The sequence below is a fragment of the Uloborus diversus genome, chromosome 4 (assembly GCF_026930045.1).
Source record: "Uloborus diversus isolate 005 chromosome 4, Udiv.v.3.1, whole genome shotgun sequence".
In the NCBI taxonomy this organism is placed as follows: Eukaryota; Metazoa; Arthropoda; class Arachnida; order Araneae; family Uloboridae; genus Uloborus; species Uloborus diversus.
In genome coordinates this window covers 127,845,900-127,870,640 of record NC_072734.1, presented here as the reverse complement: position 1 = coordinate 127,870,640, position 24,741 = coordinate 127,845,900, and the positions used below count along the sequence as shown (strand labels likewise).

Here is a 24,741-nt window from a genome sequence, read left to right as displayed (position 1 = left end):
CATTTTCCGGAGCAAAATTATCATAAGATGGACGAGTAAATTACGAAATTATCATGAAGTGGAATGGGAGAGCGAATGAACATAGCCAATTGGCAAGAAATTCATCATTCATTATTTGTAAATATACAGGCGAACCAAATGACCTTTTAATTTTGACTACGGGCAAAGCCGTGCGAGTACCACTAGTATTAAATGAATTGAAGAACATAAAAAGTACCTTTGAAAGCTGGGACAACTTTCCATAACTTTATAGGGCCTTGACTAGAGAATTGGCCTAGAATAAGCTCAAGGTAATACAAAGGTCTTCCAATGATGAATAAAAGCAGCAGGTAGGGAATCAAGAAGGCACCTGCAGAAGAAAATTTCATTTATTTATCAAAAAATACTTAACTGATGAAATATAGTACTAAGTGCTACTAACTAAAATGCTTCGTTAAATAACAGAACAATTCCATTTTAGATAGTGAAATAAAGCGCATTAACACAATGTTTTTATTTGATGAAAAGTTTTGAGTGATGAGAAAAATCTTTAAGTGCAGTTATTTTACTTAGGGCGAAAAAATGTACAAAACTTTACGGGGAAAAAACCTTTTGGCCAATTAGTGGGCTTTTTGGACTGCTTTTCCGTAAAAGTTCTTAAAGGGAAGAAAAAAGCATGACGGAAGGTTAAATGTTATTAAGAAGTGACTCAACTGTTCCTGCACCACTAAATTATCTTAGCAACAAATAGAAGTAATTGTGGCCAAAAAACATAAGAAATACTAGCGTATGCGATTTTTTTTTCTTTGGTCATGATATGCATCAATTGGAGAGGCAGATTGTGTTTTCAAAACACTGTTATTTTAAATGCGACAAACTTTCCAAAAAGAAGACCAATCCTTTTTTAGACGAAAACGAGCTGATGTGTGCATCACATGACTTCCTTTTAATCCAAAGTACTGTCATTTTCCCATTATTGGCAATTTTAATGTGATTCAATAGTTAACACTCTGAATATCACCAACAGTGGCCAAATTGAAAACAGATTGGAAAAAAAAAATGCCAAATTTGTCTTCAAGTTGGCGATCAAAAGACTGGCGATAAATCGCCAAGTGTCCGCCAAATTGTAACACTACTTGAGTTTACATCAAAATTAACAATGATTTCCCCCCAAAAAGGGGCAAAAGACCCCTTTAGAAACACCCGAATGCAACCAAAAAGGGAGGTGCACAACTGGACCCACTAGAAGTCTACATACCAAATTTCAACTTTCTAGGACATACCGTTCTTGAGCTATGCGACATACATACGCAAATCCGCACATTCGCACATACATACGTACATACAGACGTCACGAGAAAACTTGTTGTAATTATCTCGGGAATCGTCCAAATGGATATTTCGCGCGTCTATACATTTTCAGGCACTTATCCACGTGTGGTCGAGTCGAAAAAATTACCCAACATTCATTTGGGGTGAGCAAAATGGAAATTAAGGTCGGTTTTTGAGTGAAAATTTTTTCGCGAATACAATACTTCCTTTTCTGTGAAAGGAAGTAAAAAGCATAAAAAAACTGTCTGCAAGACATTTATCATGTTTCTAGAAATTGGAGAGAAAAAGGTTTAGAAGAGAGAAACAACGTTGTGGATGCATTACAACTTACTAAAAAAAGATTGATTTACCTCCTCCATTGTTGTAAGCTACGTTTGGAAACCTCCAGACATTTCCAAGTCCAACCGACATGGAGATACAAAGAAGAAGACTCTGTATGGATCGAGCCCATACGCCCCTTTCCGGCACATTTTTATCTGTGAGTGAGGCTGGTTGCGGCCTAGGACCAGCAGGTCTCACCTGGAAATAAAAGAACAATTTCGATGTATGAATGTGGAAAAAACATACCTTCCCCAAAAAATAATTCGAATAAGCAAAATTGAGGTGCTAAGTTTTTTAGCATTTCCTGAGATCAATTAAAATTTTAGCAGAACAATTTGAATATTTCATTTCTACAAATGATTTTATTGGCGCCATCCATTAATTAGCTAGCTAACTAGCGCCGAACAACGCTTGCTACACTAACAACGCGGTTTTGTTTTTGCACTTTGTAATCTCTTATGGTTTAACAGTATTGGATAATACTACATACAATTATTGTTAAATAGCAGTTTTCTTTGCGAATACGTATATTAAAGGACTAAATGTTGTGTAATTTTTAGTATTACTAACTACTTTAATCAATGGTGTTATATTTTGTTACCAGATTTTTCGCAGACAGGTGACCATGTATTCCTTTTTAAAAGGACGCATTAAATGCACCTTAGCAAAAAGGCAAAAAAAAAAAGCAGTTATTGCCCCTTACCTGCCAAATAGAGTTAAATTGCCTTAAATTAGCCACGTCTTTAAATTTTGTCAGCAGCTCTCTCACGCCAAAATATCTTTATGGGAAATAAATAAATTTTAAGGAGAACAACTTATGCCTACAACCATTGCAGCTGAATTATAATGACAAAGCGACATTCAAACAACACACGTGTTTAATGGGCTGTATCTCGGGCCAGGAATGTTTCAGGGAAAAGTAAAATATGCCTGTAACATACTTCTTTCCAAATTTCAAAGCATATTAAATTCTAAAACCTCTTAGACTATGAAGGCAGAGCCATTCCACGTCAATTTAGTCCCCACCCCCCACCTGAATTGACGGGGACTATACCAAGGATATTTCTTATGCGTCCTCTTGTGCAAGAAGACAAGCAGGAAAAGAAGAAACGCAACTGAGGAAAATCGTTATTGAAAAATCGGGAAAGAGGCACTTTCTTCCAATTAGATAGACAACTGCTTTGCCACCAGGATAAATTCTCCAGTTTTTTCCGTATTTTATGATCATCCTTTGAAAATAGCAAAGAATATACACTACTGGCCATTAAAATTGCTACACCAAGAAGGAGTTGTCAGAATAAACCAAAATTTTGCACAGGTGATGGCAACACTGACACTAAAAAACGATTACAAAATGAAAGCCAAATTATCATTTATTACTGGAAAAATCCCACATGAATGAAGGTTTAAGTACCCCGTTGCGCCACCTCTAGTTTGAATGTAAGAGTCGTTTCAGTCGAGCATTGAGGCACAGCAGTTTCATACGATGTCCTACGTCTTCTCATGCCACAGTTGCTGTAAACACGCCACTAATTCGATCAAACTTACAGGCTCTCCAATTTACAGTCTAAGTGATCCCAGATATGCTCGATTTGTGACAAATCAGTGCATTGTGCAGACCAGAGAAAGTGATAATGTGGAAGAGGAAGTCCCTTGACACCCTAATGTGTGTGACCGAGCATTGTCATGTTAAAAAATTGCTCCTGGGAGCCCCGTCGTGAATGCCAACACATGAGTATGAGTTTGATCGAATGAGTGGCACGTTTACAGCAACTGTGGTACGAGATGACGTAGAATATCATAGGAGGCTGCTATGCCACTATGCTCGATTGTATCGCTTCGTACATCGTACATTCACGCTAGAGGTGGCTTAACGGGGTACTTAAAACTCCATTTATTTGAGATTTTTCCAACAATAAATGATCAATTTGCTTTAATTTTTTAATCACTTTCTAATGTCAATTTTGCTATCACGTGTGAAAAATCTAGATTCATTCTGGAAAATTTTTCTTGGTGTAGCAATTTTAATGGCCAGTAGTGTAGTTCAGAAATAAATATCTTTGCCGAGAAGTAACAGGAAAAAAAAAAAAAAAACACCGTTTTGTAGCGCAAATATACAGTAATCTGTATATTTGTGCTACAAAATGTTGGTTATTTCCTGTTAGAGAATATAGTTGTCTGAAATTTCTAAATAAAAAAGCCTGATTTCATTTCTTAATGAAAGTGCGACTTTCTGAAGAAAGGAATCTCAAGAAGCTTACTATTTTCTACTATCTTTTAAGTTTTTAAAAGTTATATAGAAACCTCTGACAAATAAGCAAATGCATTTCGAAAGGCTCAAGTAGCTACCTTTTGTCTCTTAAATGGCTTGTAATAACACACTTTTGCGATTCAACGTGAATGAATGCGACCTTTTTTAAGAGCGGAATTTTGATTCAACGCAACATTAGCTAAGCTTTGAAAATAATGCTTTTATATTTGAAATAATGCCTTATGAATAGAAACTTTGTAAAAACTAAAAATGTCGCGAATGTCCTTACAACACTTTTCCATTTATGTTTTAAAGATAGATCGAAGAATTTTAAATTTTTGCATAAAATATAGCAAAATAGCACTTTTTTTTTTGTAAACCTAAAGTATGGAAACTATCTAATGTTTAAAGTGATTCTAAAACTAAATTTTGAATAAAAAGTTTTGAATAAGTTAATATTTTTGAGCCTAACTTTAAAAAAGCATTAATCTCACTAGCATAGCTTCAGATACCTTGATTAAAGTTTTATCACAGACCAGCTTAAAAGTTTTAAATATACTGCAATCATTTAAAATGTTTTTATTTTAAAAAAAAAGTATATATGGTAAACATACCAGTAGTTGCCAGTGCTTATTAAAGTTTCACTAGTGACCACTTCAAGGTTTTGTATTTGGAAAAATAAGATTCCAGGTTTCTTAATGGATTCCAACATGCATCAGGTAGGGTAGACCGGGGCACGTTTACGCATGGGGCACGTTTACTCAGTGCCCTTTTTCCAAAACGAGTAACAACTGGAGACGCAACAGTCGTAACAGATTGATGCTGCTCCCAACAGTTCCATATATTCTCACCAGTTTTTGAGCATCAGTCGAGCTTCGGTTTACCATGCGGATAGGAAAATCTATTTTCTACCAAGTTGAGTAAATTTTGTGTTGAACGTTTTGAGGCTTGATGTGAATAAATAACACTTAGTTAAGAACGAATAAATACATACAATTCACGGTCTATCCTAATACCACCTGCACGTTGGATGCAATTTTGGAACCATTGGGAGACCTGAAATTTTATTTTTTCGAATATAAATCTTGAAGTGATCACTATTGAAGATCTGGACACTAATGGTGTGTTGACCTTATATTCTCAAACGACTTAACATCACCGTATACTATAGTATTCAAAAGGTTTTACTAATAGAGGTTTCTAGTAATATCCCGTGGCAAAATACTCTTTCCCCTAAGCTAGTGGTTTTCAACCTTTTTTCTGAGGACCACTTGCACATGCAATCGAAATAAAATTTTCGCAACAATTATAAGAGGTGAAATGAGATGAAGCCAAAAGTTTTTTCTAATAAATTTTATTGCAACTATAAAAATGACATAGATTATTATTAATTAGTTGTTAACGGGCCACATGAAAATTTTTCTCGAAACACTAGTCGTCCGTGAACCATAGGTTCAGAACCACTGTCCTAAACTACCACAAAGTTCTGAGAGGTTTCTCTCTGCGTTGGATTATCTAATGTCAGAAAACATCTGATAATCGTTCTCTTTCTTTTCGTTTTAGAAACTTAATCTCTAAACTAAAAAAATAGCACCACATTACACTTGTACAATTTTAAAACAGAGATATTTAAGAAAAAACTTTATTTTATATTCTACTAATACTTTCGAAGAGTGTCGTCATTCCTTTAGGTTTAACTAACTAAACTTTCTACTGGGAGATATTTCCGTGATTAAGATTACCACTTATTCAGAAACGTCTCCGTCTGGACCAGAAGTGGAGATTCCCACCTAGTGTTCCGTCGGAAACTTAAACGCTTCCAGTTTCCCGAAAGGAAATAGAAAAATAAACCATAGAGTAGGTTATAAAGTTCGTATATAAAAAAAAGAAAGCTTATATGTAGCAAAAATTTTGCAAATGTAACAAACTCCATACTTTCCTTTCGTGTAAGGAAGGTTTCGCTGTGATATAAATACAGATAGTATATAGGAATGATATAAAGGCTTCAGAGAGATCAAGGTTTTGAGCAGCAATAAGCAATTAAGATGTTTATTGTGGTTACTTGAACAGGAGATGACGGGATGACGTTTTTAAAGGCTTTCGCTTTTGTGATTGGTAGATAGCGTATCACGTGATCCAGTGTTCGCTGTGTGATTCGTAGAAAGCAATCTATTACTCTATGGTGATTCAGTCTTACATCCTGACATAGTACTCACATTTAGTATGAATTATGATTCTTTAATTGGTATCTAATTAAGGAATTGCTTATATGTATTCAAATTATGTATGACATTTCATCTTTTTCAAGCTGAATTTTCAAATAGTAGAGTAATTCTTTCATTGACGACTGAAAAGGATCTTCGCCACTTCTTCTTTTTCACATTTTCTATAAATCAACTTTTGGAGAGGGCGAGAATTGAAGAGACCATGTTCACAACACACACAAACTAATTTATTTTTCTACTCACTGACACAATATACATGATGGGCAGCCAAGTTGCCCTTTTTCCCGAATAGCGGTCAAAAGATATGCCATAAAGTTTTCCCGCTATTCGGTCGGGAGGTTTTTTCCAGTCAAGCTTTCACGACTGCCCATAGCCATATGAACTCAGGCGCTCTCATGCACCTGTGCAGTAGGCAATCGCGGAAAGCTCCATTACGCAATTTTTGAGCTCCCAGTTATTAATTTTGGGATCCCTGTCAAGTGTTACGCAATGTAACCGCGTAGAACATATAATTTCTTAAAACGACTATTCAATAGAGAACAGGAAACTATTTTTCAACTGAATGCTTCTGGCTTAAAGCCGAGCAACGAAGAAAATCATTTGCACTGAATTTGGTTCAGAGTACCAGAGCAAGAAATTTATCAGATAAACCGATGGCTTCCGTACTATTATGCAATTTTCTGCAAAACAAATCATTATTGCGTCAATTCAAATTTTATCAGTTTTAAGTTAAAAAAAATTTCGATTGAGTTCTACTTCTCGTGTTGCCCGGAGTTAATGTAGCTATCAGTTTTTCCATTGTTATATTTAGAAATGTACCACTTCATTATCAACCGCGTCATGACCGCTCAGTTTAATTCCTTAAAACAAGTGTTGCTCGATGACACTTTAACGTATTTTAGCATTTCACCAAGTGCCAAAACAAAGAACTGTACAGTAGAAATTAAAATATTTTGTAGTTCTTCTTTGGAAAAATTAAAGATTTTTTTTTATCAACAAAAAAGCTCCTCTTATTGTTGTAGAAATTATTTCTGCCGTGATATTCGCAAACAATTAGAACTTATCTGACACTTTTAGCAATTGGGTCAAAAGATCAAAAGATTGCTTTGTTTTACTGTGTGTGTACTTTTGAATAGAATCATCCCCGTTTTCTGAACGACCCAGTCTAACTGGGTCGAGGTCTACTGAGCCAAAGCTTAATTACAAAATATTAAATTCTTCTTCAATTAATAGTTTTCCTAGAGTTTATTTAGTAGTTTAGAGTGTATTTTGAGTTATGAGTTTATGTATTAGTTGTCTGACACTAATTCAGCAATCGGAGTCTGGAAATTTATTGCACAATAGAATTTCAACAAAATTGGTGTTTCAAAATGTTTTATGTAGCACATTTCGAAAAGGGAGCACTGGGTCTAACCATTTGAAGAGTGTAAAATTTTTTGTTGAAGATGAGAAAAATATAATTTACGAATTATTTGTATTCGATAATTTATAAACAAATTATGAACTTATATGAGACATATGTATGATACGGTCGTTAAAGATTTAAACCGTATCCTAATCGTTGATGATTAGAAAAAAAATAATGGAAAAAAATGCAAATACATAAACAATAAATTATGCATTATTAGCAGGAATGCAAATATCCCACACGCTTCCTAAACATGTCATGAGATTTTTCAGTCAAAAAAGACAACTTAAACTTTAAATTCAAATAAGTATCAAAATACGAAGAGTATGCTTTTTAGAATGTCTTAAAGTGATGTAATGGCTTCTTAAGGCATTTTCGTTGCTTAGAAACTTTTTTAAAATAGCATGCAATTGAAAACATACCATTCTAATATACATGTAGAAAACTTGTAAGAAATATGAGAGTAAAAACATTTGACAAAGCATAAGAATAGTTTTTTCCAACTATAACTTTAAAATGTGAAGTTCTGCTTTTTTTCTAACTAATTCTATTGTAATTTTTTTTTTGTTTTCTTTGTACTTATTACAGAATGTATTTAGGTATTTTTCCATAAAACGTTAAAGTATTGGCACATTCGCAATTTTTTTCTTTTTTAATTTTGCAAATTTTGGCTTATATAGAATGTTATTTTTATCATGTCTGCAATAGAGCATTAAGCATTGCATGCGCTAGACATCGATTGACTTAGCACTAAAGTCATCGGCTGATACAATTGCAAACTGGTGCTGATTTGGAGAAGGGACGACATTTTTATTCAGACTAGCGTTGACGTCTTTTACGTAGATGAACGGGTACTTTGCTTCTTTAGAGGGGCAGAGGGAGAGTATTCTTCCTTGCGATATTGAAATGAGATTATGAATGAACAGTTTCTCAATATTGAACAATTATTGGGCAACAGTGCTGTAGTTTATGAATTTTAATAAATCCACCCATTTTAAAATATAACTTAGCTTTTTTTTTATTCACTGATAAAAAAAAACACAATTTTATTTAAGTACACAACTTGTTACCTTTCTCAATTGATTGGTCATTGTACAATTAAACATCGTACGTAAGTAAGAGCGTCGGACAGTGCCTTAGGATCTTTTGACAGTCTGTCATGCACGACTCGTGAAATCTAAAGTTATTTTAAAATATATCTACATCATCCCTTCACATCTGTAATTTATTAATCAGAGTACTTATTATGGTCAAGAACAAAGAGGAATATATGAAAGAAAGTTTGGTTTTTAGGGAAATCTTTTGACAAAATTCATGATAAATGTTGAAAAAAATGCGAATTAAGAGATTATTACAATTGCCAGATGAGAACACTTTTGTTACTGAAAAATAATCACCTTTATGAACCTTTAATGAATAAAAAGGAGGGAACGTTCAGTACCATTTTCTGAGGTATAAAATTTATAGACACGTCTAAAAAGATTTTTAAAAATTGTAAAAAATCAAACTTGAAACAAAAAATAATGGGTTACACAAATATGGTTTTATGTTTTTTTCTTTCGAAAAACCTATCAACTTTCTCCCGGCTTCAAAAGCTATTTTTTCAGTCATGAGTAAGATACTAGGAAGCACGGTTTGAAAATATCATGATATTTCCCACAATAACAAAAAATTCTGATACTTCGATATATATTGGATATTTTGATATGTATAAGGTATTTTGATATACATCCGATTTTTAAATAATATCCATATGATAAACTGATATGCATCGCATATTTTGATATCCATACCATATTTTGATATTTATCGGATATTTTGATTTGTATTGGATATTTTGATATACATCGGATATTTAAATATCCATACGCTATCTTGATATGTATCGGATTAAATATCCGTACGATATTTCAAGTTAACACAAACTAAATTCGTTAAATAGAAACTGCATGCTCAAATTACACTGTTGCTTAGTTTCCTTAGTTAAACTTTATACTTAAAATTAATTTTTCTTTCATTATTAATCATGTATTTTTGATAAACAAATTATGTGTATTAAGAGGTATTTATCTACGAATTTACCATCATTTGTAAATCTGAAAACATAGTGTTTTAAAACTAAAATATAACATTACTAATTTCGGAAATGGCTTTTTTTTTACTATTACAATGCATCTGCTCTGTAAAATTGGTATAGCTATATGTGTTGATAATGTTATAATTATAAAATAAAAAAGTATTATATGGTATTGCGTTTCTTAAAAATCAAATTATAAATCAATATAATAAACTAAATTATAAATAAATTATACTTTATATACTTATTAATTATTTTAATATTTATAATTTTTGATGATAAACGAGTATTTTAAAATTAATAAATTTAATTCGCAGACTGCAACTGCCCAAATTCTAAAAATAAGCATCGAAAATATCAAACATCATGATATTTTCAAAATAAATATCGGACTTGTATCATGATATAATTCACGATGTATATCAACAGATATGTGTTGGTGCGTTAAAGCTAAAAGCTAAAATTGAAGCAACCCTATAAGAAAGGAAAGACAGATGTTGAATTAATTATCCAACGAGTTCAAAAAAAGTTGAAATTACAAACAACAATTATGTCACCCCGAAACGGAACTGCGAATACAGTTGGTGCAAGGAACGAAGATCTAACTTTTCCTTCAAACTATCTTTAAAAAATCTGAAACAAACTTACCTCTGATAGGGGTATCTCATAAGAGTCTGCGCGATAGTCAGTATTAGTGTAGCTGAAAGAACCATTCAACTGTTTTAAATAGTAATCCTGAAAAAAAAGAGAGAAAATTTAAGGCTAAATTCGAGATACATCAGAGAAGACAGATTCTTATTCAGAAGAAGCCCCTGTTTGGTGGTTTACCTTCGATCGCGACCAGTGACCACTCGTGGGTCATTTAAATGGAGGTTCACAAGGCAAGTTTGAAAACTAAGTAGAAAGTACGACTGTACATTAAAAGTTACTTTTTAAGTGTTTTTTAAAACAAATTATAAATTTATTCGTAAATTTTCTAAGCTAACAAATCAGTAACTTTTCCTATGGCTTCAAGTATGTAATTGCTCAATAATTTTAGAAGTGAAAAAATAGTTAGAACTTTAAGTCTGATGTCGCTTCACTCTAACGGCGTTTCTTGTAAATAGCTTTAAATGATTTTTATGAATGAAAATTAAAACAATGAAAGAACAGGCAGTACATGCCTCCTTATACAAGCATATTGACTGAAATAATTTACCATGCATTCATTAAGCTAGTTTTGTGAATAAGCACTCGAGACGAATACGGCAAAACTCAGCCAAGAAACAAGCAATCAAATATGGCAACCTTTCATTTTCACCAGGAATCCGCACGATAACTTAAAAATGAAAATAAATAAATAAATAAGTAGCAATCGAAAGATCATTGTAAAACTTGTTTTTGGACGCATTATTACTTTTGCCCTCGTGTCCCCGTTATCGAAAAATGAAGTTTTAAAGTCTGCGGAAACCTTGTGAAAAGTCGCCAAATTTATCAAGTTTCAGTGAGTAATGGAAGACACCTTTCACACAATTTGCCGATGGATGCAGGTCGTGAAATTACTTGATCAATTTCTCTCCAAGTCTTCAAATTCACACTTTTTTAAAAAATTTCTGCAGACTTTAAGACCTTATATCTCGATAGCGAGAGGACGAGGTCAAGTAGTTTTGGGTCAAAAATATGCCTCAATATGCTCTTTTGATTGTTACACACTTCAACTTGTTTCATATACTTTTCATGAGTTTTCTTGGTCAGAAATACAATAAAAATGTGTGAACAAACTATCTGTAGTTCAGAGCCAGACGAAATAAGTTCAAAAGTTGCTCTTTTCCGTTTATTAGTGCATTGTATGTTGAATCCTATCCCGCAACGAGCCATATGAACGTAATCTTAAACAAAAGAATCCTTTGTAATAACTTATGAGTGCTAAAAAAGTGCGATTGCAAAATTGTAAGTTTCTATCATTAAACTTTTTGGGAAAAGGTTCCTAAAATTTAGCAATTTAACATTACGCGTACACTGGGTACCGGCTTCCTTTGGATAAATAAGGTGTGCATTAAAAAATACAATCCTCATTGTCGTTTGTATGTTTTGCATTATTTTTTTTTTCAGAAATATCTGCGCATTTTAATTTTGAATACGTTTTGCATAATTTGTACCAAAAATCTCACTTTGTTTGGATTATTGCTAAAAATTCTGTGCAATACATTTTGCTGTTTTAAAAACTATTTTCACTCAATTTTGATCCTTCGCTGCGTTACCAATGGAATTCATTCTCTGGAATTAAAAATTATCGACTGCCTTTTTTTTTTCACGTATCAATATAATTTTTATTTTTATTTATTTATTTTATTTTTTTGTTTTTCTCATTAATAGTTTTTGACGATAAACCAAAACTTATTGATGTTCTTTTTCTTTGCTTTTTCATTGGCAATTTCTTTCGGATTGAATTATACTTTAATCTTTACTATTTAACTTTGAACGTTTAGCTACGGTGGTTTGGGATGATTAACCAAAACTTATTGATGTTCTTTTTCTTTGCTTTTTCATTGGCAATTTCTTTCGGATTGAATTATACTTTAATCTTTACTATTTAACTTTGAACGTTTAGCTACGGTGGTTTGGGATGATTTTAAAGAGTACATAAATTAGATGATTTTTTTTTTCGAAAGATGGAGCTTTGAGTGGCAGTTGATGTCATTATAGTAGGACCGAATAGTGGGATAACATTTTAGGGAATATTGCCTGACCGCTATTCTGGAGAAAGGGCAAATTGGCTGCCCATCTTGTAAAAAATGTGTCATTGTGTAGAAATAAAATAGTGTGTTATGAAAAATAGTAATTTCATTGCTCATCAATAATTTATTGATGACTAGTGTGAGCAAGAGAAGTGGGGATATCCATTTCAATATCTGGTGCCGAAACCCGGAGAACCAGGGACTTTTAGATGTGACTAATTTGATGAATGTAAAAATGCAATTCAACTACAGTAAATTTCACAAAAATAACTGAGGGAAATGGAAGATATAACTTGAAGAGCTAATAATTTTCCTGTTAAAATGCATACAAAAATCATACTGTGACAAAAACCTGAGTATATAATAAAACTCTAACTACAATAATGTAACCAATAAAATGTACCTAAATGAAAAGCTAATTACGTTTAACATGTCTGGCTAATTTTGTGCTTTATAACGATTTTGATGGTCCTCTACTTCTCCACCATCCCCATATTTATTTATTTCTTACTCAATATTAGTTTTATTTGTTTTGGAACACGAAAAATACCTCTTATTTAAAATTAAAAAAGGTCCGGAATTTGGAATTGCGAAAGACTGGAAAGTCCTTTTGTCGTCATGCGGGTACACTAGTGGTACCCGCATGGCTTTGCCCGTAGTTGAAAAAGTAAAACGTCATTCGGTTCGCCTGTATATTTACAAATAATGGATGACAAATTTCTCGCCAATTGGCTATGTTCATTTGCTCTCCCATTCCACGTCATGATAATTTCGTAATTTACTCGTCCATCTTATGATAATTGTGTTCTTAAAATTTGAATAGAAAAAGAACTACATCCAATTTTTGAAAAATCGTTTCGAGTTGTACACCCCCATGCTACAAACTAACTTTGGCCAAATTTCGTGAAAATCGGTCGAACGGTCTAGGCGCTATGCGCGTCACAGACATCCTACAGACATCCAGACAGAGAGATTTTCCGCTTTATTATTAGTAAAGAATAAAGATAAAAGATCAAAAGTCAAAACTAAAAAGTAACTCACCTTGCTTGGCATATTGCTATTATGCCCAGCAAAAAACAAGTATTATTCAATTTTATACATTCGAGTTCTTACTTTTTGGTATTTTCATACATACACGATTTTTTAAAACACACACTTAATGTGTTGAAATTTCGTGAGTCACGAAAAATGATCCATCCATTATGAACGAGTTTACGATGTTGACACAGCTTCAAGCTGCGTTAAAACTGTAGCGGTTTGATAATACGGAAAACCGAAGTGATTGCTGAAATGTTTGTAATTTTTCTCGATTTGATAAAACCCCGGTAGCGAAATAACTGAAGAGTTAAGGATTCTTTTTGATAAATAAGGCTTTGTCTACGTTTTATCATCTTTCATTAGTGATAATATTTTTCAGAACAGAGGTATCAGTAATAATTTCTAAAATAAAATGATTCGCTGTTCTTTAGATAAGTTTTAGAAGTGAAACTAGTGACTCGGGTGTCACAGTTTCAATAACTAAGAAAACAATGCAGTTTAGAAAACAATACAGGTTTTTTTTTTTTGTGTAGCCTCGATAAGGTTTTAAGAACCTTTTCTAAAGCTTACAAGTAACCATACCCAAGTATCACACGCCGATTTGACTAAAATTTTGCACATCGATAGAACACTAAAAAATATTGAACACGTATTTTATTTTTTTAATCATCAATTAACAATTTTAACGGGGTGAAATTTACCCCTAAATATAGGATAATTGGGATATTAGTACGCACAATATGTTCTTTTATTTTAAATTTTAATTTAAAAACTTCAAATAATGAATAAGAATTTGAAAAAAAACTCAACAAACTAAAATGGATATGTTTCAGGATTTTTCTTAAAGTACTACTCATATGGGTAAATCATCCCTCGCAGTTTTACCCCGTCGCGAGGCTAGTTGCCTGTGAGAAATCCATGTCATATCATTTACCTTCTTTACCTCATCATTTCCGATTTAAATAAAATATGGCTTTAAAGACACATACAACACAGTAAGTAATCCTGTCAATTTTTAGATTTCTATTTTGAAAATTGTTCAAAATATGGACTTGTTAAAAAATTTAGAATGTGCAAAAGAAAAGAAAAGTGTGTTTAATTTACAAATGACTGTAATTTCTCTCTTAATTACATTAGAATGAAAATTTGAAAACCATTCTAAAACTCAAAATAAGAGCTTCCTATTGATACGTCACATGACCTTCTTACGATAGATTTACGTTTCAAGATCATTCACCGTGTTAGGATAATATTGCGAAGGACAGTTTACCCACATTACTGGTATTTTCAGAAAACTTCCGAAACACATCAATTTTTAGTTTGTTTAGTTTTTCAAATTTTCATTCGTTGTTTGATTTTTCGTGATTAAAACTTAAAGTAAAATAATATATTGTACGTTCTTGTATCCCAATTATCCAATATTTAGGGAAAAATCCCCTCCCCCAAAATAAATAAATAAATAAATTAAAAGTGTTTATTGCCGATGAAAAAAAATACGTGTTCAATATTTTTGAGCGTTCTATCGATGTGCAATTTTTTAAATTCAAATTGCGTGTGACACTGCGGTAGAGTTACTTGTTAGTCTTTTGCTGTCACCATTATTAAAAGTGAAATTATACGTCTTTAGTGAATTTCAACTTGCTGTGGAAGTTATTCTTGCTGAAGTTCGACACTATGAAGCGATTGTGGACTGTTTTCATTGGAACGACATCATATGTTGGTCTTCTCGAAATGGAATTTTATTTATTTAATTTTCAATCAAATGTTCTAAGAAAATCAAAAGGTATTTTTCGATATTTTCCCAATTAACGTTCAAATTCTTTGCCTTTCTTCCTAAAGAATAATTTCCCGACCAAAATTATAATAAGATGGACGAGTAAATTACCAAGTTATCATAATGTGGAACCGTAGCATGGACAAACCAATTGGCGAAAAATTCATCATATATTATTTGTAAATATACAGGCGAACCAAAATACCTTTTAATTTTCTACTATGGGCAAAGTCGTGCGGGTACCACTAGTCTTTTAATAAATTTCTAAAGTGTGAAATATGCTTAACACGTGAGCGCAGAAAATTTCGATCAGGATTTGAATCTAGATTATCCGTGTGCTTGGACGTTCTGATCGGCGTGTTTTCCACATAGAACATTTGTTAACATTCGTTAAAATTTAATATGAATTAATGTATTTTCAGAAAAAAATAGTGAATCGTTTGAACACTTTTTCTTTGTATTACTCACGTCATAGAGTAAAATTTCATAACAGCAAACATTAATACACACTTTCCTCCTTTTTAAACAATCAAAATTAATAACATAATAAGTCAACGTGTTTAAACGTACAAATAAAAAGCATTGACGAGTTAAAAACTCAGCAAACAGCTACTTCGAGGCTATTAAAAACAATCCTCTCTATATTAGTGCATAAAAAATAGATTGGTTCACGAAGTCCGAACTTACGGTCAGATGGACCAAGGAATGGTTCAATTGCTCGCACATGCTGAAACCTGCTCAGAATTGGCAAAACATTTATCGAAGATTTTTTCATGCAAAAATATTTACGCACTGGACTGATACTAAAACACTTCAGCAGTTGAGAAATAAGTAAAAATCTTTGTGCGAGGAAATAACAGGAAATATCCAACGTTTTTTTAGCGCAAATAAACAGACTGCTGAATACCTGTGTTTCGGTGTTTTTAGAAACTCCCTTTTCAGACCCAATTTTCCAGGAAAGAATGAAACTCCTTTTGAGCTTATTCATCACAAAAAAGCCTCCTAACTGATATCACAAAAAATGATCATTTGTATTTACAGTAAAACCTGTAAAAATGACCACCCTTGTAAGTTGACCACCTGTCTAAGTTGACCGCTATTTTCAGGCACAGAATAAAATCTCATCATATAATTCAACCTCTATAAGTTGACCACCTGCTTAAGTTGATCGCTAAAGTAGGGCACCGCAAGTGGTCAGTTTGCACTGTAATATCATTTAAAATAAGTATTGACACTGAAAAGAAGTATTTCGAATAAATATTGTGCATGTGTGTAATATTTCATGGAACTTAAACAAGATTTTCTGAGGAGTGAAAATATTGGGAATCTGTGACCTAATAAGTCATTACATCACACCCGAGGGTTCCCTGTTCCTATCACAGTAGTGAACCTAATAAGTCAGTAAAATTGCTCCATAAAATTCATTTCTGCAAGATTTTTTTTTTTTTTTTTTTTTTGTATGTGAAGAAAGGAATGTTTAAACTAAGTAAGCTCGAAATTCAAGCAAAAGATCGCATAGTAAAATCAAGGTTGTGATGGTTTTTATTGCGCTATAAAGCTGCTTAGTTTCTTAGAGACTAAAATGAAAAACTTTTATAGTGTCGAGTATTATAAAAGTGAGTAATATCATGCCGTAAATTTGAAATAAGAAAACACACACACACACGTTTTATTCCTTTTTAATTAAAATTTCTGTGAAAGTCTTTACAATAGCACGACAGGGAAAGCTTGAGTTAATGTTTTATTTGGCTATTTAATGGCACATTTAATACTCGTAAAATTAATGAAATTCTTTCAAACTGAAATCAACGTGATATTTTCCTATTTAAAGTTAAAACTCTCTTCGTTTTTTTTTTTTTTTTTTTTTTTTTTTTTTTTTTTTTGCGTTTACGAGCGTAGTTAGCCATCATGACTAAATGTTTTAATTAACGCTAGAAGTAAACTTGGTTATACTTGAAATTATTTTGGTAATTATTGAAAGGTGAGGTTTAATTTCTATTAAACTATCAGTTTAGATTTTAATATATGAACGTGGTAAAAATTATTACATCGTTAAATTACATTTGTGCAATCTAATTAGGCGTTTATTGTTAAAAGTTTTTTTAAATAATTTAAAATTAATTTTGAGAATGTTTTACAGTAGAAATATTATTTCAGAAAGTGGCTCTGATTACAAGACGCATGACCGTAGAAGAGTTGATTTTTTAATTCTTAAGAAATGGGAGTAATTCTCGTATAGGCACAAGGTCAATAATTATTATCGCACAACAATTATTGATAATGCAAGCTAGTTTCCTCCCCATCATTTCAGCAAATGGAAAGTTCATAAGGGCGACTCTGATACCTTGATTCTTGGCGTTGACATTGGCCTTTTTCTGGAGAGTTCAGTAAAAAGAGGAAGCGTTATTGGCGCTGATTTGCGTAAGAATGCCGTCGTAAAACTGCTACGATAGTAACCCAATTCAACTCGGTGCCAAATACAGTTTCTTAATAACCCGAAATGAGCTAACCATTGCCAAGGTCACGGAGCAACTTATAAGAGCCACACTGTAATCCATTGTCCAGCAGGATTTCTGCTTTTAAAGCCAAACTATACAATGTTTTGAGAGCTAATCAATCAAGTTTGTTTTTAAAGTGACAAATACTGGGTCCCTTAGCAAAATGCTTGGTGTTAACACTGTAACTGATGTTTCCTTTTTTTTTTAAATATCTTGTAATTGCTACCAGAGCAAATGCCGACAACGCAATTTCTTCATGGTGGACCAGAAAGCTGAAGAATAGTTATTACAATTTCTGTGTTTGACTGTTCGGATACCGAAATCCACTTTTCAATGTCTGATTTATTTTCTATCTTTCAACCATCACAAATTTTTACTCCGATCAGTTGAAAAGACTTTATATTTTAGTCTGCTCGTGATAATTCATATACAAGACAAAATTGTTGCTTATTCATAGCAATAACAATCCTCTTTAATTATTTAAGCAATTGTATCATAATTTTGGAAACTTTTCTTTTCCCGAAAATCTTTTCTCAAGAGCAATTTTTCTCCATAAGTAGGGGAGGCTGGGGCTGGAGGGGACAAATTCAGGTTTTCTTTTATTTTCTATAAAACTTTCACAATTGAAATTATTGTTTCTAAAACAGTTTATAAAGCATTTCATTGTCTATTATAAGAATATAGTAACAAAGATGTAACACCAATAATTTGTTCAGTACAATGAATTACAGTAGGGTAATCCGCTGTCCCTTTCTGCCCCATCATCGGGGTTGAAAGGGACATATGATGGGGATGAAAGGGACACAACAAATAACAGTACTTAATGTTGCAGCACAATTTTATTTGTGTGAAAATACTTTCCCAAACAACAGCATATTCAATGTCATATAAAAGAACAAATATGAAAATTATTTAATGAACAAATTTCTAATTTCTAATGAACAAATATGAAAATTATTTAACACTAAATGAACTAATATCGATTGGAAATTGAAATAGTGCATTCATCCTTGCTGTACCACCCAATTTCAAAGGCGGCGGCAACTTTGAAACAACATCATTCACATCTACGATGCTAGTGTCTTCATTGTCAGGAAAACCAAATTTCCAACATGTATGACTTTTCCTAAGGAAAGTTACTTTCAGTTCGTCTGTGTCGGGATTATCAACAACGTTTCCTACATAATGATGCACACAGGATTTTCCTAAAAATTTCACTAATACAAAGTCATTTGTCTGGATATTTGTTTTGTTCACAATAAATTCATCATAACCACTTGTTGAATCCAATGCTTGAAAGCTGTCGTCATCATCACTGTCACTAGATCAGATTGTGAGAAGCTTCCGTTTTATTCGTTTCGGACGGTCTTTCTGAATATTGTAAGAAGCACATTTACTTTTGCCTTTACTAGCAACTTTTGCTAAACGTTCTTGTTCCACTCTTTTTTTTTTTCAGGTGTGTCGGTCAAAATTCGGGACGAACCCTTTTTTCGACCTCTACATGCCTTTCTTGGTGCAGCCTTAGGATAAGGTCGGATCACTTCTATAGAGAGATGCTTTGTATCATTAGAAGACGGGACTGGCACTGCTAAATCCAATAATGGTTTCTCGACTTCTTTTGATGTACCAGGTTGCGATACATCATTTTGGCTGGGAGAAGTTTCTGGGACTATTATTGGGTTTGGTCTGTCTGTAACGTAGGCACTCAAAAAATCCTCCTCAGTAAAGATTTCTTTATTAAAAGGATAAATGCCACTTTTATGAAAACCGGACTGAATGTTCGATCTTGTGAAGGCCAAAGAAAATGCAATACCTGCAAGTTCGGCCACATTATAAATGGTTATGGTTTTGCTAGGGTTTGTTATCATCCAGTTATTGGCAGCAGCATTGTATCTACCTTTAAATGGGCCAAAGACAGAAACATCGAGTGGCTGCATTCGGTGGCTACAATGAGGAGTAAATGTCAAAATTACTATGCCATTTTCCTTGGAAAACTTTATGATTTCGACACTTATATGTGTTTCACTATTGTCTATTAGTAACAATATTGGATTATCTAGGGTACAGAAAGAATATTTGGCAAGGTGTTTAAGAGCTGCAAGAAAGTTATCACATGTCATCCATCCAGTCTTATACGCCAATCCAAGGCTCTGTGGAGGTGCACCATGAAGCATAAATTCCTCGTAATTGGTTCTTGGAAAAATAAATACAGGTGGCAAAGTATTTCCTATGGCATTTACAATACATAACATAGTAACGAGTTGACCCCTATTCGCCTGATGTTATTTGTGAAACCTGCTTTTGACCACGTTTTGCAATAACTTTGGGTGGTTTATGTACAGTTGTAATCCCGGTTTCGTCAGCATTATAAATCCTGTTTGCTGTAAATTTGTAGCGATTCATTACTTTTTCAAGTTTCTCATAGAATATTCTGACATTTGAAGCATTGAAACTTGTTGCTCGGGACAGACTAGTTGGCTCAGGAGTACGGAGAGAGAGATCCCCACTTCGTTTCTTAAATCCCTTCAGCCAGTCATAGCCAGCTTGCTTTGTGCTTTTCCAAACATCCGGAATCAGTGGCGATTCTATAAGCAAAGCATATTCATAAGCAAGTGTCCTGGTTTGCACAGCAGTTAATCCATGACTAATTTTTGCAGCTTTAACTAAATAAGAAGCTAATTCAGTTTCTTGTTCAGAAGTAAACACTCTTCTATTGCCAATGTTTGGCTTGTGAGTAAATTCTTTAACTTATCCCATCTCTTTATACATTTTGATTTTTCGTGCTAAATATGATTTAGCAATCCCATATTGTTTAGAAACTGATCTAACTGATTGTCCATGAACTAGAACTTCATTTACAGCTGCTTCCATCTCAGATCCAGTCTTTCTGACTCTATCTGTCTTCCTTTTGTAGTTACGTACCATATTTGCAACTGAAAAAAAAAAGTTGTAAAATTTGTATGCCTTAATTTGATTTTATTAAATTAATAAAATATACCTGCAGTTTAAAGTTTTTTAAATTATACATTAACAAAGCATTTTTCATAATTTATTATTTAAATTTTAATGCAATATATTAATTATTGAAATAATTAAAAAAAAAGAAAATTTTAAACATAAGCATAATTTTCCTGGGGCTGAAAGGGACATGCCCCTTTCAGCCCCGATGATAGTGTCCCTTTCAGCCCTAGATTCATACATTACATACATCACATGGCTGCTAAGCCTAACTTTCTGTCCTGTGAAAATCGCTTATCACAGATTTTTAGGTATTTAATGTACTTTTAATTAACACACACAGATTATTTCTATAACTAAATGCACTTTAGTTCTGAAACAAAATATAAATAGAAGTATAACTTACTTTTTGATGATGAAAATTAACTTCAGTATTTGCAGATAAAAATAATTGTTATGTTGACAAATTGACTTGGTCTACCAACTATAAACATCTGGCTCCCTCTGTTGGCAGTAAATGAAAACTTTTATTTACATCAGGTTTTAGGAAATATATAATGTCCCTTTCAGCCCCTGTCCCTTTCAGCCCCACTTTCCCCTACTTGTGCGAGCGCATTCAACCGAACTTTGAGTAATATGAATGACAAAACTTCTCAGAGACTCTTTCAATTATTAATTCAATTATTAACTCGAAAACAACATCTAATATAATAAACCCTAAAGCTAAATGTCAAAATGGAAATACAGTGAATAAATACAAATGATAAAAAAGGTTACAAGCGAATGAAAAATTTTCCCCCTTTCTTAAGTTTCTTCTGTTTTTAGTTTTTGTTAACTTTGTTTGCATCAATTACCATTTTAAATGCATAAAAATTTTAGGTTTCCAAGTTGTAAATTTAGCACTGATTGCGAATGTGTGACAAGTACAATATGAGTTTCACTAATACTTTGCAAGCAAAAATTAGTTATGAAACTAGGGGTTCCGACCCCTGCTTTGCTCGCCAACCCCCCGAATATCAGAAGAAATTCTGGAACATAACAAAGCAATGGTGTAAATTGAATTATTTATTACATACGGTAGCCATGAAGATTTTAATCCTTTAAATGCTAATTTCAACTGTTTTAACTGAAATTTAAGTTTCGAATAGATGTTATCTTGCGCAAAAACTAAACTATTCGATTGATGTACAAATTTCAGTCGTAAGATACATGTTTTTGTTTGTTGCTCCACTAATCAAGAGAATGTCTGCAAAATCCAAATAAAAAAAAATACAAAAGAACGAAACCAACTACTAAAATGAATAAAAAATACACTGCTGTGAAGACGCACATCTTCACGTGTCTAACTTTTTTTGAGCCAAATTACGAGATTGTAATGAAGAAAAAGAAATGTGAGCACAAATAGTCCAAAAAAGAAAAGTGTTCCGTAAATTAGGTAAAAATGTCTAAAATTGTAAGAACAAATCTAAAGAAAAAGCATTAAAGAACTGGGAAAAAAAAACGAGCTGATGTGTGCATCACATGACTTCCTTTTACTCCTATTTAAAGATAATAGTGCCTCGGAGTGAGCAAAAAAACACTTTAAATACTTTCGTTCCAAGTCTGCTGCGAACCGAAGCAAAGAAAACGTTTTATACGCAGATAAATTTTCCTAATATTGGCAGTTTTAATGTGATTCAATGGTTAACTCTCTAAATATGGCCAAATTGAAACCAGATTAAAAAAAACCCGTCAAATTCGTCGCCAAGTTGGTGACAAAAACTTGGCGACCAAAAGCTTGGCGATATGTTGCCAAGTGTTTGCCAAATTATAGCACCGCTTGAGTTTACATTGAAATTAACAATATTTTACACCCAAAAAGGTGTAAAAGACCCCCTTTGGAATATCCGAATGCAACCATAGAGAAGGTGCACAACTAGACCCCACTTGTGTCCTATGTACCAAATTTTAACTTTCTAGGACATACCGTTCTTGAGTTATGCGAGATATATACGTATATACACACATACGCACATACATACGTACATACGGACGTCACGAGAAAACTCGTTGTAATTAACTCGGGGATCGTCAAAATGGATTCTTTAGGTGTCTATACGTTCTTAGTCATGTATCCATGTGTGGTCGGGTTAAAAAAAAAAATCAATATTCATTCGGGGACGAGCAAAATGAAAATTAAGGCCGATTTTTGAGTGAATTTTTTTCTCGAATACAATACTTCCTTTTATGTAAAAGGTAGTAAAAAAGAAAAAGAAAAAAAGATTGATGCAAAAAAAATCACAAGTCAAATCAGAGGAAAACACAACTCTTCCGCCTTCAAAAACGCAAAAAAACCCTAACAATGAAAATAAAAACCGTGGAGATAAAACCAAATACCCAAAGTGTTCTCCAAATACCAAAAATATTGCTCATGTTTTGATTCTTTTAAAAATTTCTTTTAACTTTAGTCACAGACGCTCTAGTTAACTTAAAAAGTCTGAAAAAAACTTCATTTTATGTTTCCCTCTCAATAATAAAGTTTGCATGCAACATTTTGGGAATGGATTACTTTCAATAAAAGAGATCCCACCAAAAACATTCTGTAAAAAACTAGCCAAGTCTCGATGGAGCTGCTTGTTTATCTCTAAAAAGTAATGAAATCTAGACAAAGTCATGACAAGTCTAAGGTTCCTTACTGCGATTTCTTTATTATTATAGTTAATGTTGTGTGACTTGGCCGTTAAACATTCTTTATACGTTAGTGGGTACAAGTCAATTTTGTTTACACGTTTTCCAAGTGGCAATTTTCCATCGTCAATGGGTAGCGGTTCAGGCGACAGATTGGTGCAATGGTATCATGGGGCACCTAGTTTTGTACCCTTGTGTACCCTTTAACGGCCAAGTCACACAACATTAACTATAATAATAAAGAAATCGCAGTAAGGAACCTTAGACTTGTCATGACTTTGTCTAGATTTCATTACTTTTTAGAGATAAACAAGCAGCTCCATCGAGACTTGGCTAGTTTTTTACAGAATGTTTTTGGTGGGATTTCACTTCTTTTTGTAGAAACATTTAATTTGTGTAATATTCGAGTAGACTAAAGTTAGGCTAGATTAAATTAGAAGATGTGTCCCACTACGCTGGACTTTTGCAATGACAGTCGATTTTTTTATGTACCAATAGTAGAAGGGGGCATTACCATATCTCTAATACAGCTGAGCCCAGCTGAGGGTTCTTCATTAGATACTTCAAACTTTCGATTTTTGACGTCAAATGAAGTGGCCCACCAAGTTGAATATTTTTTGTAAAGGCGGTATGTCGATCTCTAATAGTTTGGTTGGACTCTTGTGTTTTCTAATCAGGGTCACTCCAGATATTCGATTAGCCTAGTTTTTATAATTTTCCCTTTATGTGGCCATTAAACCCTAACTCTGTACCAAATTTCACCTCTCTGAGTTTATGGGAAGTACTAGTTCTATTTTGATGATCATGAGTGAGTGAGTGTCATAAAGGCGAAACTTTGCTTTCGCTTAACTTCGGAACTAAATGACCTACAGACTTGAAATTTCGGATTTTAAGTATGTGATTATAGCTTACTGAATGACGAAAATTTCTGCGTCCTAGTCTCATCGGAAGGTTCTCAAATAGGAGCCTGAAAATGCGGCGAAATGGTTCCAGTAAAGGATGGTACGGCAGTGTTTGCTTCGCGCTCGACTTGGCGGGGGCACTGCCGTGCCCCCAGATTATTTTGTTTAAAAAAAAAACAAATATTTTTCGCCTAAAAAAAGTAATTTCAAGATTGTTCCTAGTTTATCTCAACATCTGCAACTCGTTTCAAACAAAATTTTAAAGTTTTAATTTTATTGATATGAGTGGTACCTATTTTAACTATAGAAAATACAACCTTGAATCAGGCTTTATTGCTTAAAGTTGCATTCTCAGGTCAGGTTCAGCACTAAATCTATTTCAATATTTATTCTTTGTTGACGTATAAGTTGAGAACATAAATTTAGTTGCAAATGATCAAAGTGTCAATAAGAAATTTCGAATGAATTAAAAGCATTCATTTTTAATTTTCACCGGAATTTCACAGAATGACTTCATTTTAAATTTCCAGTGCAAGGAATAATCAAGTGGCATTTCATTGTTAAAAAATTACATTTTAGAGCTGACTTAGTTAA

The 24,741-nt window shown here is 33.1% G+C and overlaps 1 protein-coding gene across 1 annotated transcript in view; it reads right to left on the bottom strand.

Annotated features, from left to right (window-relative positions):
• Window positions 1–13,363, bottom strand: part of LOC129220829 (sodium-dependent nutrient amino acid transporter 1-like) — a 42,871-nt gene extending 29,508 nt beyond the window's left edge. Inside the window, exons 1-4 of the mRNA XM_054855260.1 lie at window positions 13,352–13,363; window positions 10,242–10,328; window positions 1,662–1,830; window positions 218–349 (exon numbers count right to left, since the gene is read on the bottom strand). Coding sequence (XP_054711235.1) covers window positions 218–349; window positions 1,662–1,830; window positions 10,242–10,328; window positions 13,352–13,363 — 400 coding nt within the window. The remainder of the gene's footprint in view (window positions 1–217; window positions 350–1,661; window positions 1,831–10,241; window positions 10,329–13,351) is intronic.
• Between the last annotated feature and the right edge of the window lie 11,378 nt (window positions 13,364–24,741).